Raw genomic sequence first — 13869 nt, forward strand, 5'->3', positions numbered from 1 at the left:
TCTTTAGAAGTTTAAACGGGCATTACATATCTACAATTATGGATGAGGGCCAAACGGGTTCAATCAGCAGTGGCCTGATAGTGTAGTTGGTAAAACCCTTGACTAGATATTCAGGTGCCTTGGATTCGTATCGCAATGTAGTAAGTCTGTTTTATTGTCTCTCTTCTATGGTACCGTACCCCTGGAACTGTGAATATATCTACTAGAGGGTAACGATCCTGATGGATGTGTGAGGAGAGATTTTGGGAGATGTGAATAGGACAGCCAGAAGTGTTCGATCGCCAGTGTTCAGCTAACTCAGGTGGTGGAATGCATGGCAATAGATTCAAGGCCCCTGGTTCGAATCCTAGCCTGGTTCATTCCCACTTCCCTTTACAAACATACAACCAATGTTAATTAGATCGTTGTAATATACACGTGTCGAGTGTATTTCTATCAAAATGAGAGCAAAAAACACACAGTCAGACGAACGCCGGACAAAGTGGTCCTGTGTTCATTCTGCGTTGCCAGCACACATGGATTACAAAATGGTGAAATACAGATAAAACTGGACCCATAAATTGGAAACAGCTTAGTCAGGGAACAATTAGTTAAGTGTAGAAAAAGCAATGCAGACGCAGGGACACACCATTGAAGAATAGCATAACAATAACTCAAAATACAAAATATATATATATTTACTTCAGTGTGCAGGGACAGCCTCTGTAAATACGGAGTGTGTTTTCCAACGGAAGTTACGGCATGCCAGTACAAATGTGTGTGTCAGATTGGATACACCGGCGAACACTGTGACCAAGTCATAGGTAAGGCGATTGTAAGACAGTTAAGCAAAATTACTTCCCAATGAGTCATGCACAGAAATTGTGAGAAAAGTGTGAAATATGAAATACTTCCATATACAGAAAAAAATGCTTCTTTTGTTCATGCAGACGAGGCCAGTCTTAAATGCACATTTGAGAGATTTGAGAAATGTTTCTTCGACAACATACAGGAAGGAGACAATTTTGAATGGGGTCCTGGGTTTGTAAGTCCTTTGATACATAAACATAATCGAATTTTCCACTTTTTCTGACTCCTATTACTTTATGAATTACTCAACCCTCTTGTTTGAAAATGAAAAGCTTCTCTACAATTCAAACATTTATTCTTATTTATAGAAACACACAATATCCATGGGAACAGGTCCCGAGGAGGCCTATAAAGGCGAGAGATTTCTTTTTACTGAGATGTCGTCACCGAGAAAACCGGGCGATAGAGCAGTGATACAGACCACATTACCCCTACCAGGTCAGTGATGCAGACCACAGTACCCCTACCAGGTCAGTTATACAGACCACAGTACCCCTACCAGGTCAGAAATAATAACAAACATAAGGAAGACATGGATATTGATGAATTCTGTGCGTAGGGATGACCTTTAGGATGTCCAAATGATGAAAAACTGAATTTTTTCCCGGAATATCGTGGAGAAATCCCAAAACCCACTAATCAACCGATAGTATCCAATTTTCAAATACATGTATGATTATCAAATCATTCGTAACTATAAAAGTTAACGGTAAAACGGTTCACCTTTATCTCGAAGCTGAGTAAGCATATGCAATATACAAGAACACGCGACAATCAAACACCTTTATGTCACCAGAGAAGAAAGTTACGCCATTTTAAAACACTGGTAGGGTTTTTTTTTTAATTCCCCAGCAGTATCAGAGTTTGCTAAATTAGTCAATTAAATATATATGGGTTTCTATAAAAGCGTTAGAGTAAATCGGATATTTTTGACTTCAGATTATAGAAGAAACATCATTTGTCGAAATACGCATCTGGTGCATAAAAATTGGTACCGTATAAGTTTTACATTATACATATGGTACTCGCAAAATATTAAACAATAGAACAAGTTGTTTAATCAAGTTTGATATGTTTTTCTGAATATTGCAGCAAAAGCCGGGTGTCTCTCCTTTGCTTACAACATGTTTGGTCGCCATGTCAACAAGCTAACCTTGTTTGCTGAGGGAACAAACACAGCCAAGGCCTCCCTCTGGTCAAAAGAAGGAAACCAGGGTTCTGATTGGTTGATAGCCAAAGTGAATGTACCAGCTACAGCGGGATTAAAGGCGAGATAATATTTATATGTCATTGTTAATGTTTTGTTTTCCATTATTATGTCAGGCTTAATGCTGTCATTTTTTTTTTCAGTACGAAGGCAATGTACGAATAATAATAATAATAATAATAATAATGATATGTCAGTGTTGAAGTAGTGTAATATTGCTGTTTTATCCAGATATCCAATTCACCTACATATGGTGTTTACATTTCTCAACTGATTCGATACGCAAGAGCTTGTTCTGCTTATGGTCAGTTTTTAAATTGACGCAGGCTACTGACAAGTTCAGGGTGCAGGGGTTTCAAAAATCTTGTTTGAAATCAGCATTTCGCAAATTATATGGTCGTTATAATGATCTAGTTTGCCAATTGAACCTATCATTGGCTCAAATGCTGTCTGGCTTGTTTCATGCCGATTGTTAGGTTGTTCTTGACACACTTATTTTGAATACGTTTACCTGATCAAGATACAGGGTTCACGGGGTGTAACCGGTGAACAGGGGATGCTTACCCCTACTAGGCATCTTATCCCACCTCTGGTATATCCAGGTGTCCGTGTTTGTTCCACTCTCTATTTTGTATTGTTTATAGAAGTTATGAGATTAAATTCATCGTTTGATAGATTCGCCTTTCATCAGTACTACGGTCGTGTAATCAATTATTGCTGTTTTCTCATTCTTAACTATTTTATTCTATCCAGGTCATTCGGTTTTATTTAGTAGAATACAATCAAATACGTTTCAAATCCAATCTGCACATTGCAGTTTAAATTTACGTAATATTCGGAGATTGAAAATAAAAAATAAATCATTGACAAACATAATTTGTGTGGTATTAAAACATATCATGAACCTCATCACTGTCTGTTTACCAGCTCTCCTTTGAGGCCATCACGGGGGATGCCTGGGACAGTGACGTAGCACTGGATGAAATCACGTGGGAAGTTGGACAATGTGGTAATTTTTTCGTAGGATGAAGCACAAGATTGATCAATGCATAATATATTGGACATAAGGGGATGTTTACTCTTCCTAGGTACTTGATACCACCCCCGGTGTGTCCAGGGTTCCGCGTTTGCCCAACTATCTATTTTGTATTGCTTATAGGAGTTATGATATTGATCACTATTCGTTATCTTTGCCTTTCATCCACATGTTATCTTACACTGTACAGTATCGCGTTTAGGAGGAGAAGGAGTAAATAAAAAAATGCTACAGTCTAAAGTAATTTAATATACACTTACTTAAAAAAAATCGCCGATCTTAGCTGAATTGCACTGCAATAGTTCCTGATGTTAACTGCATTGTACTTCAGTAATCGCCGACCTTTATAATCGCTGATCTGAACTGAATTGTTACCAATGCCGTCTGTAAAGCGTTATGAAGATTTCAGTAGACTTATCACGTCACTGGTTTAAGCAGTATAATTTAGCAATCAAATATTTTAATACTAAAAAAACGAGACAATTTGGCGCGATATAACATTGATCGCCATGTTTTTCCCCCCAAAATAAGTGCACCAACAATTCCCTACTTTAGGAATATGTTTTAAAAGTTTCAGGCTATTCTTTAGTTTTCTCCTTTATTCAAACCGGAAATATTCATTTAGTTGATTGCTAACAACTAGATATTAGTCAATAAACATGCATTAACTAATTAACTGTGTTTTAATTTACACCCACAAATATTGCTTCTGATATGTCATTGCCGTTGATGCCTTGAGGTCAAGACGGTAATGAAGTGTTGGGATTTTCCACGCAGAAAAAAAGTGTTAATATACCTGAATTATCTCTGTACTTTGTTTCAATCCACTGTAAACGATTAAGTATATTTAAAACACGAGTGTAAAAGCATTAGTTCGACCATATTTACATGTAATGTTATAAGACATTTACATAGATATCCACATTATGTCGTATGAAATAAAATAATAGTACGTGCAGTACGGGCAGCACGAAACCCAAAAAAACTACATAAAGACACATGAAAAGTACATAAAACCACTTCAACGCATCTACAATTCCCGTAATTGCAAACGATTTTTAAAAAATCCTTTCTGCCTTTAATATCATCTACCGCACGAACAAGCCACATCGCATAAAGTGATGTCAGCCCAGAAAGTTTTATTACTTTCATTGACACCGTCTTCTGACGTCCAAAAATAGCATCAGAGTACTAAATTCGAGATTCTTTTTTTTCAAATGGCCTTGCATCTTTGTTCACAAGTTGATCAAGTGATTCTAATCAATCCTTGCTATGTGATGGGATGTATACTACAAATCCATTGTTATTATTTTCTTTGAAGAACCGTGCACTCCTCTTGGTCTTAATTAGGGCAGTCCCAGTTCACTTTAGGTGATTTTGAAATATTGCTTGTTTATTTTCTATCTTTATTCTTAAGATACGCTGTCTACCCAATGTTGCACTGTCCTTCTCGCACTGGAGAACCTAGTTCTAAACTGACATATCTCCATTTCCTAGTGCCTATTTTCCGATTTCAGATCTGATACCCAGTGAATATACATTATAAATGTCCCGAGCGTAAGCTTCACTTAACGTGATTTTCTTTTTCAAAATTAATTTGGCCAATGTTTCGACAACTGCATTTGCGCTAAAATAAGTATGCGCCGTATTTTCTCGTTTTACATAAAGGAACCATCATTTGAGTATGATTGACTGATTTTTGTTAGCTAGATACTTTGCTAATAATGCATTCAAAACAACGCAATGTAGCCCCACGAGTGAACAGTGGTATTCTTGGCAATTTTAACAACAACAAAAACTACATCTACTCCACTTGCATCGAAGTCGCTTATTCTGAAGAAAAAATAAATTCCTAGTAATACTATGCATATGATTCAGTATCCGTTATATTAAACTTTGGATATGATAAACAATTCAGTCGTTCCCATGATTTTCTCTATATTTGGAACATATCACATCTATCTTTATAAGTCAGAAGGATGAATAACGAAAGGGTAGCCATATCGCGATTGTTTTGCCTCAGACTAGAACGACGCTCTTTCATTGGATAAAACACGTTACGTGATTGGTCTGCCTCATAGTACAATGACGCTCTTTCACTGGATAAAGCACGTTACATTTAATGTATTGCCTCAGACTAGAATGACGATCTTTCATTGGATCAAATACATTACGTGATTGTTTTGCCTCAGACTAGAAATTACGCTCTTTCATTGGATAAAACAGGTTACACGATTGTTTTGTGTCAGGCTAGAATGACGTTAAATCGAACTCCTCGATGTCATAGTTGACAATGCATCAAATTCACTTATGGATGCCATCGCATTACACCCGAGATCTATGTCGAGTGTGCGAGACATTCCATGAATTCCGATTGGAATGACGTTCTTTCATTGGACAAAACTCATTACATGATTGGTATGCCTCAGAGTATAATGGCGTTCTTTCATTGGATAAAACAAGTTACGTGAATATATTGCCTCAAACTAGAATGACGCCCTTTCGTTGGATAAAACTCGTTATGTGATTGCCATCTTACTTTCCTTAGATGACGAGTATCAAACTTTAGACTGCAACATGGCGTTTCAATCGTCTTTTGAATTGTATTTCTTTCTTATATATATATTACACATATTAATCCCCGATAAAACAAATCGCTTATTAGGTTTTGCTAATTTGCATTGCCTGCTATGGACTTTGATAAAACGATACATTTCTGTAGACAGTAACAAACCTAATATAAGTAACATTATGGTATCGTTTGCTTTCAGACACTAACATTGCTAAAGATTGTATAGAAATTGGAAAAGAGTATGAAGGAACACACGACCACACTAAAGGAGGCATAAAGTGCCAAGCGTGGTCAGCGACCTCACCACACACACCCAACGCCAGTAGGTGATTTTCAATGATAACAAATTGTTAAAACATTTCTTCATCAGAATGTTAGTTCAGCCACCTTTATGGTTGCTAATATCTTGTGTTCGATTCATTTTACGATTTTGAGTCGATCTGTATCGCATTAAAATACACGCTTTGTTCATATTTGTACACCAAAAAAAGACCAACAGTATGTTTAAAGAAATATCCAAAAGGCGATATTAAGTTGACCATATTACTTTTCCTTTAGAGAATATTTTTGATACTTTTAGGATATGCCTACCTTGCTACCGAGTCAAACTATTGCCGGATCGCTGATGAGCCTGCGCCTTGGTGCTACACCACAGACAACAAAACACGATGGGACTGGTGTGACGTGCCTTATTGTAGTGAGTATCGCGGTACACAGGTATACTCTCTACCTTAAAGCCATCAGTAGTGCATGTCAAGGGGTCCGTATTGATTGCATATTGTTTAACGTCCCTCTCGAGAATATTTCACTCTTATGGAGACGTTACTGCTGCCGGTGAAGGGTCTGCAGAATTCCGGCCTATGCTCAGTGGTTATGGTGTTTGAGCAGGGAGGGATCTTTATTACGCCAAACCTACTGTGACACGTTACCTCGGTTTCTCGGAAAACCACCCCATTTACTCGCCGTATACGACAAGCAAGAGGTACTGAGGACTTATTCTAATCCGGATCCCCACGGGATTGCCTCTCTCTTGATTTTGTATTTTTTATATAAATTATGACATTGGTCACTGTTCGTTATTCTCGCATGTTTATAAATAAGTATCCATGCAAAATATCGGTAGACGTTTTAAGGATCGTAAATTTGTTTTGCTCACAGTTGCGACTGAATGTATGTACACACCTAAAGGACTAGACTACATCGGAACTGTGAGTCACACTCAGACTGGAATACCGTGTCAAAGATGGGATTCACAGACTCCCCACCCCCACAGCTTAAACAATTTGTACAAGGACGAGAACTACTGCAGGAATCCGGATAGAAGTGTGGGTCCCTGGTGTCACACCCAGGATCCAGACACGAGGTGGGATCTCTGTGACGTACCCAAATGTGGTATGTACATGTATAAGTCATGTGATTACTTTACTGATGTGTGTGGCAAATTTAATAGACATTTTGATTGACAGATAACTACCTCTTGATAAATGATTTTTATGATTCACAGTACTATCTAGAACACAACACTACAGCAATTTAAACCTTTTATATATTCCATTTTCTCCAGAGTTGATCAAGGATAGGGAGTGTCTTATAACGGGCAGAGGGCTGGACTATGCTGGAAAAAAAGCCGTAACAACTTCCGGAAAAACGTGTCTATCCTGGACAGATGGTAGTATAAGGATTCTCAATACACTATTCATAATTGTTTTGAACAACCATAATGTGCCTTATGAAGTCATATGTAGTTATAACGACTGTCTATACACCATTCAGAATTAATTTGTGAACAATTAGAAATATATCTTATACAGTTGCATGTGAAACAGGCAGTCAACATCCAATATTTCAAAGATACTACATTATTATTTTGAAAATATGTGTATTAGAATGAAAGAAACACACCGATATATTTAAGGATAGTAATATATAGAAATTATTCAAATGAATTTGATAGTTAGACAAATTAGATAAATTGTACGACACACAATCAGATAAATTGAAGGGCAGTAATAAGTGATGCTACACCGAGTGCTCACACTTTGGATATGTATTGGAAAATTATATTTCTTTTCAGAGGCAATGAGTGGCGATTCCAATTACTGTAGAAATCCAGATGTATCTCCCAAGCCTTGGTGTTACGTAGAGGGAGAAACCGGACCGGTTAAGGAATATTGCGACATTCCACTCTGTGGTCAGTCTGTAGGAATATTGCAACATTCCACTCTGTGGTCAGTCTGTAGATTAACACCCCACTCTGTGGTCAGTCTGTATATTAACATCCCACTCTGTGGTCAGTCTGTAGATTAACATTCCACTCTGTGGTCAGTCTGTAGATTAACATCCCACTCTGTGGTCAGTCTGTAGATTAACATTCCACTCTGTGGTCAGTCTGTAGATTAACATTTCACTCTGTGGTCAGTCTGTAGATTAACATCCCACTCTGTGGTCAGTTTCTAGATTAACATTCCACTCTGTGGTCAGTCTGTAGATTAACATTCCACTCTGTGGTCAGTCTGTAGATTAACATTCCACTCTGTGGTCAGTCAGTAGTATCTTATTTTACCGCATTTCACAAGACCATTTATTATACGTGCAACACTAATAATGCATATGTCTGTAAGATCATTAACACAAGAAAATTACCATTTTAAGAATATATTTCTCTGCTGTGTAATTATTCGGAATATTCTCTCAATTAGGTTTGTTTTTAAAATGGTTGATTTGAATAGTTTCAGCAAACTCTCCATGTTTTCTGAATCCATGTAAGAACAGAGGACAATGTGATGTCAACGAGACGTCGTACAACTGTACCTGTCTGGAAGGATTCAAGGGAGATAACTGTGAATTAGAGGGTAAAAATTTGTGTTAAACTGTCGCAGTCCCATACAAATTATTTGATGGACTCATATTATCTTTTGTACCGTTTGTTTCTGTTTCAGATGCACAGGTCTTATCGTGTGGTTATTTACGATATATTTTCGTATATCTTTGTTAGTTTTTTTAAGTCCCGTTCAATGATTTTCCATTCCTATAAAGACGTCACCGATGGAATGCTACAAATTCATAACTGTTTCAGTTATACATTTTTATCATTTTAACGCATGTGCTGATACAATACACATATATAGCAAACATCAACAACTTCCCCAAGTTTCTTATTATATCGCAGTACGCGGTATTTCTTTAAAATGCACATGCTAATTTAATTCATGTATTGCATCTTAATAGTTAATGATGTTAAGCTTAAACCTTCAAAACCTACACTACATATTTGAAACATGTCCGAAAACCCCGTCATTCTCATTACTAATGTCGAGCGTGGGGCGAATTAGCAATCACTTCTTGTGTTAACGTCTTAGGTTTGACGCTGTCATGACATGAATGGGGGTCGAACCTTCGACCTTCAAATTCAAACGCGAAAGTTCTAGCCACTGGGGTAGTCCGTCTGATATATACATAATTGTAAGATAATTGTAAGAAAACTGGATTAACAATGGATATGTAGATCATTAAAGCATCGACCATTTTTAAATTTGTAGACCAAGTTGGAGTTGCTGAGTGTAAAAGAACAAGTGATGGACGAGACTATAAAGGTACAATACACGTCACAACATCGGGACGGACATGTCAGGTGTGGGCTTCTCAATCTCCTCACAGCCATGGGACGGGAACAGATCTACCGGGAAATTATTGTAGGAACCCGGATGGTGAACCATCACCCTGGTGCTATACCACAGACACGAATGTACGATACGAGTTGTGTGATATTCCTGATTGTGGTGAGTAGATGTGTTTCTTGCCATGACAGACGGTTAGCTACTCCATGAGTCTGTAGATTTAACATGCTTATACAATTTATCTTAAATTTTCTTTACTATCATCAAGGTTTCCCATTTTTAATGCTAATCTGATGTAACACAATCAAAATTAACTATGTTTTAGGACAATTTCAAAAATATGGGGTATCATGTATAGAAACAGTTATTATGCTTCACAGATAATGACTCTGGTGTGTCCATGGGTTCGTGTTTGCCCAACTATCTATTTTGTATTGCATGTAGAAGTTATGAGATTGATCAATCTTCACCTTTCATTGACTCGTTGTGTGCGAGTTTTCCACCTACTCAAATTGAGGGGATATTGGTTAAAATAATTCTACAGACAGCTCTTTAACTCCCATTGTAAAATCGTGTTCTGAATTCACTTCTCTACATGAATCTTTGGATGCTTTTTTGATAACTGAATTCATTTTCCTACCTAGGTTGTTTGATGATATTGGCAGTTCTGAACCATACGCAGTTATAGGAGTATTAGATACTAGTAAAATGCATCATGTTTTCCCTAAAAACGATATTTGGTCGCTCAGGTGACATATTGCTATGGGACTTCGTCCACCTTAAGAATTGATCGTCTAGAAAAATTACAATTGGTGGGTTTTTTTTAAATTTGGTATGAAGCATATTTGGGCGAAGGTAACACACACATGTCATTTGTCAATTTCAAGATTTCTACACTCTCTAGGGGCGATATAAGATATTCCGAAATTGGCCAAGTTTCACAATTCTTCTTGTGTACAATCGCGCTTCTTTCTGAATATATAAATAGATAGTCATGCATAGCAGGGATACCTCTACCAAACTCATTAATGACATGATTCCAATAGTACATGGTTTGATTCCAAGGAGGGGTCTAACTTGGTATATAGTGTTTGTGTGTAAAACATTCAAGGGAAAGACAACCCTAACCACATCATTGCTTCTATAAATAAAGTATTACTTACTGATATTGTAAATGACAGTATTTAACAACAAAAATCCTTGCTTAATAATTAATCAATATCAATATATGATATATCTTAAAATGCCCACCGCTAAGAGAGCGACAATTGAAGTTTAATTTATGATGCCACACCATCGGTTCCGGTTTATTCCATTAACATCACTGTGAAAAATGACAAGTCACGAACAGTTAAGTTTGAAGCCGTATAGATTTGAGCCAATTCTTTCGCAAGAAGAAATTAAAAGATATTCAGTCGAGTGCAGACCATACAGACGGTACATGTTTCTTCATACAAATGTCTCGAACCTCAACTTGTCATTAAGCAAATGATGGATCCACAGTTTACATAGTCTTTTCTTTTCAGATGACTTTGTTGGGTCATGAATTTAAAACAAAATCACATTTCTGCTTCGCATTAGTATAGTTAACTACTTGACAGGAAGGTATCGACCTATTTACAATGTATTCGAAAATCTACCACATGCACATCTTTGATGATAATGAAAACTGGGACAGACAGTGTGACGTCAAAATCATTGATTTTTGTGATCTTGAATACAAAAGCGTTCCACATCATGTCAGCCTCTATAGATAGCGAGGATTTCAAAGTTTAACGTTTTCAAATTAGCACTGAAGCTTATCTAGGCTGTATATCAACAGACTAGTATGACAAATCTTTATCATTAAATTTTTAATTAATCCTATTCCGATTTCAAACATTTCGGTTGAGCATCACTGAAGAGACATCATTTGTCAAAATGCGCATCTGGTGGATCAAAATTGGTTCTGTAGAAGTTTTACATCATTTATCAAGTATTTTTTTTTTGGGGGGGGGGGTGCCTTTTCCTTTAAAATAACCTATTCCTTAATGTCATTAATGAAAAAGTGAAACTTAATATATACATTATAACAGAGTATATAATCATTTAGCAAAAATAAATAAATTTCATGATCCCAGGGGTATGTGTTTTTCTTATCAGTGTGTAGCCAAAATCATCATGGTGATTATTGTCTAACTCATTTGAAAAGAAACTGATGGGATTGATCACTGTCCGTTATCTTCACCTTTCTTTAATGTTGATAATACGGAATAAAAACTAAATGCATACTTGGACAAAAATTGATTTTCCAATTTCAGGGATCTGATTTTAGGGCGAACCTAAGATAGTCACATTGTATAAACTCGTTCATCAGTCGTGTTGTAAGGACACATCATTACACTGCTGCTTAGTAGTAGAATTTAGCTTAGCTATACAGAATGTTTTACATGTCGTAACCCTTGGGGCTATCGACAGTGATACTTTTGACTGATATCCAGGTGACCGATAAGACATGCGGACTTCTTATTGTGATTCATAATGTCAATGTTGAGATATAATTGTGTTAGTGTGAAAACTCTTGTATCGCAACACACACACGTGGGTGCATTCTTTGAGTATGATATAACGATCTAGTTCGTTAATACAACCTAACATTGGGTCAAATGCTGCCTGACGTGTTTCATGGCCATTGTTAGGCCATTCTTGGCAAACTTATTTTGACTGCGGATGACTCTGTTTGCCTAATTAAGATATAGGGATGCTTACTCATCCTTGGCACCTGATTCCAGTTCTGGTATATCCAGGGGTTCGTGTTTGCCCTACTCTCTATTTTGTATTGCTTATAGGAGTTATGAGATTGATCACTGTTCGTTATCCTCGCCTTTCACTATGCAGAAATACTTAACGAGAAACCCTAGCGTCATTTTGTGTTGTAATTCATCTTCAAAGTACTTTTACGTAGAATCAGAGGGGTATTTAACAAAGTAATAGTTTGGATCATGCAAAACAATATTCTTCATTCTTTTTAAAGAAGCAGCTGAATATGATGTCAAACAGTCTATTTGCAACATCGTACGTTTTCAAAAAAAAGTGTGCAAACTAAAAGTTCCATAGAATTGTTTAGAATGTACACCACTCCTGTCACATGTTATGCCACAATACTATTAAAGTATATCCTTCACTTCATTTAATATTTTGGAGAGAGATAAAGATATGGGATTGGTGGAATATTTGTCGGATCCTCTGTTTTTAAGGGTTATTTCAATATGTATTTTCTTCGGGGTGTCTCTCGACTTAACGATACGTAAATCCCGAGCATAGAAACTCGCCTTGTAGAACACGAATATGTTGGATGCTTCTAAATTTCAATGAATTCACACTAAATTTCTCTGTACCTTTCATAAAAGTGTAATGGGATGCTCCCGGGTATATACTATACGATCTCATTGTTTTACAGTCACACCACCACTGGAGTGCCTCTCTAACTCGGACCCCACAGGACAATCATACTTCGGAACGCAGAATGTCGCCAACACTGGGGATGTGTGTCAGAGATGGGACAGGCAGTCACCACATACCCATATCTATACTGGAATCGGTGACCAAGGTAATTACTGCCGAAACCCGGATGACGGAAGCACCCCCTGGTGTTACACCGTGAACCCGGAAGTTCGTTGGTCCCAATGTGATATCCCCCGTTGCTGATGTGAAGACTTAAAATATCCAGTTAACGTGAAGGACTTAAAAGATCACTTGATTTCAGATTTGATAATTTCTTATGTTTTCTTCTAGTTCTGTTGCATTGATTACGCTAATTTTAATTTTTTTTTGAATCTGTGTGTTGTTTATCTCATTATATTTTGATACAAAATGCATTTTATATATCTACTTGGAAATAGAACCGATTGCTGAATTATATTATAAAGTATTACATCCATCAAATTAAAGCTTTAGTGTCATTGCTGTTCCCTGAGTGACTACTTATGAAATTAATTGCGTTAGGTGTGGGCTACATTATTGAACTGGTTCACTAATAAAGCATTGGGTCGTTTTGCGAATTCTAATGAGTGAAACGCGCAAAGTAGTCACTTATTCCAGGAGTCCCATATAATAGATGGCGGATATCTCGCAAAGTCTCATCTTGGTCTAAGCATCTAAGCTCACGAGAAAACAAGAGGCCCAAGGGCCTAGAATCGCTCTTCTGATAAATTGTGCAACCCCACCATTTCTATTCTTAGCCTCTTAGTATTCTAAATCTTTAGTTAAATCCTAAGAATTCAAAAAAGTAGGTCAATGTGACCTACTTTTTGGTTTACACATTTTGAGAACCCAAGAAATATCAACTGACAAAGTTTGATGATTTTAAGCCAATTAGTAACTGAATATTGAAATATAGCTGTCAAATTCCAATCGTAGGTCATGGTGACCTACTTTTTGGTCAGCGAACTCCGAACATGCAAGACCCATCAACTGACAAAGTTTGATGACTGTAGGTCAAATAGTATCTGAAATATATAAATATAGCCGTTAAATTCCAAAAGTAGGTCAAGGTGACCTACTTTTGGTCGACACACTCCGTTGTCATCAACTGTCAAAGTTTGATGAT

The 13869-nt window shown here is 37.0% G+C and overlaps 1 protein-coding gene across 1 annotated transcript in view; it reads left to right on the forward strand.

Moving 5' to 3' along the window:
- The window catches only part of LOC130049877 (uncharacterized), a 28590-nt gene extending 15385 nt beyond the window's left edge, over positions 1-13205 (forward strand). The window contains exons 15-27 of the mRNA XM_056148069.1: positions 687-803; positions 930-1024; positions 1158-1287; positions 1942-2117; positions 2984-3065; positions 5864-5986; positions 6245-6361; positions 6823-7056; positions 7229-7333; positions 7739-7855; positions 8394-8516; positions 9204-9443; positions 12721-13205. Coding sequence (XP_056004044.1) covers positions 687-803; positions 930-1024; positions 1158-1287; positions 1942-2117; positions 2984-3065; positions 5864-5986; positions 6245-6361; positions 6823-7056; positions 7229-7333; positions 7739-7855; positions 8394-8516; positions 9204-9443; positions 12721-12968 — 1907 coding nt within the window. The 3' untranslated portion in view covers positions 12969-13205. The remainder of the gene's footprint in view (positions 1-686; positions 804-929; positions 1025-1157; positions 1288-1941; positions 2118-2983; positions 3066-5863; positions 5987-6244; positions 6362-6822; positions 7057-7228; positions 7334-7738; positions 7856-8393; positions 8517-9203; positions 9444-12720) is intronic.
- Positions 13206-13869: the final 664 nt, after the last annotated feature.

This window comes from Ostrea edulis, chromosome 8 (genome assembly GCF_947568905.1).
Source record: "Ostrea edulis chromosome 8, xbOstEdul1.1, whole genome shotgun sequence".
In the NCBI taxonomy this organism is placed as follows: Eukaryota; Metazoa; Mollusca; class Bivalvia; order Ostreida; family Ostreidae; genus Ostrea; species Ostrea edulis.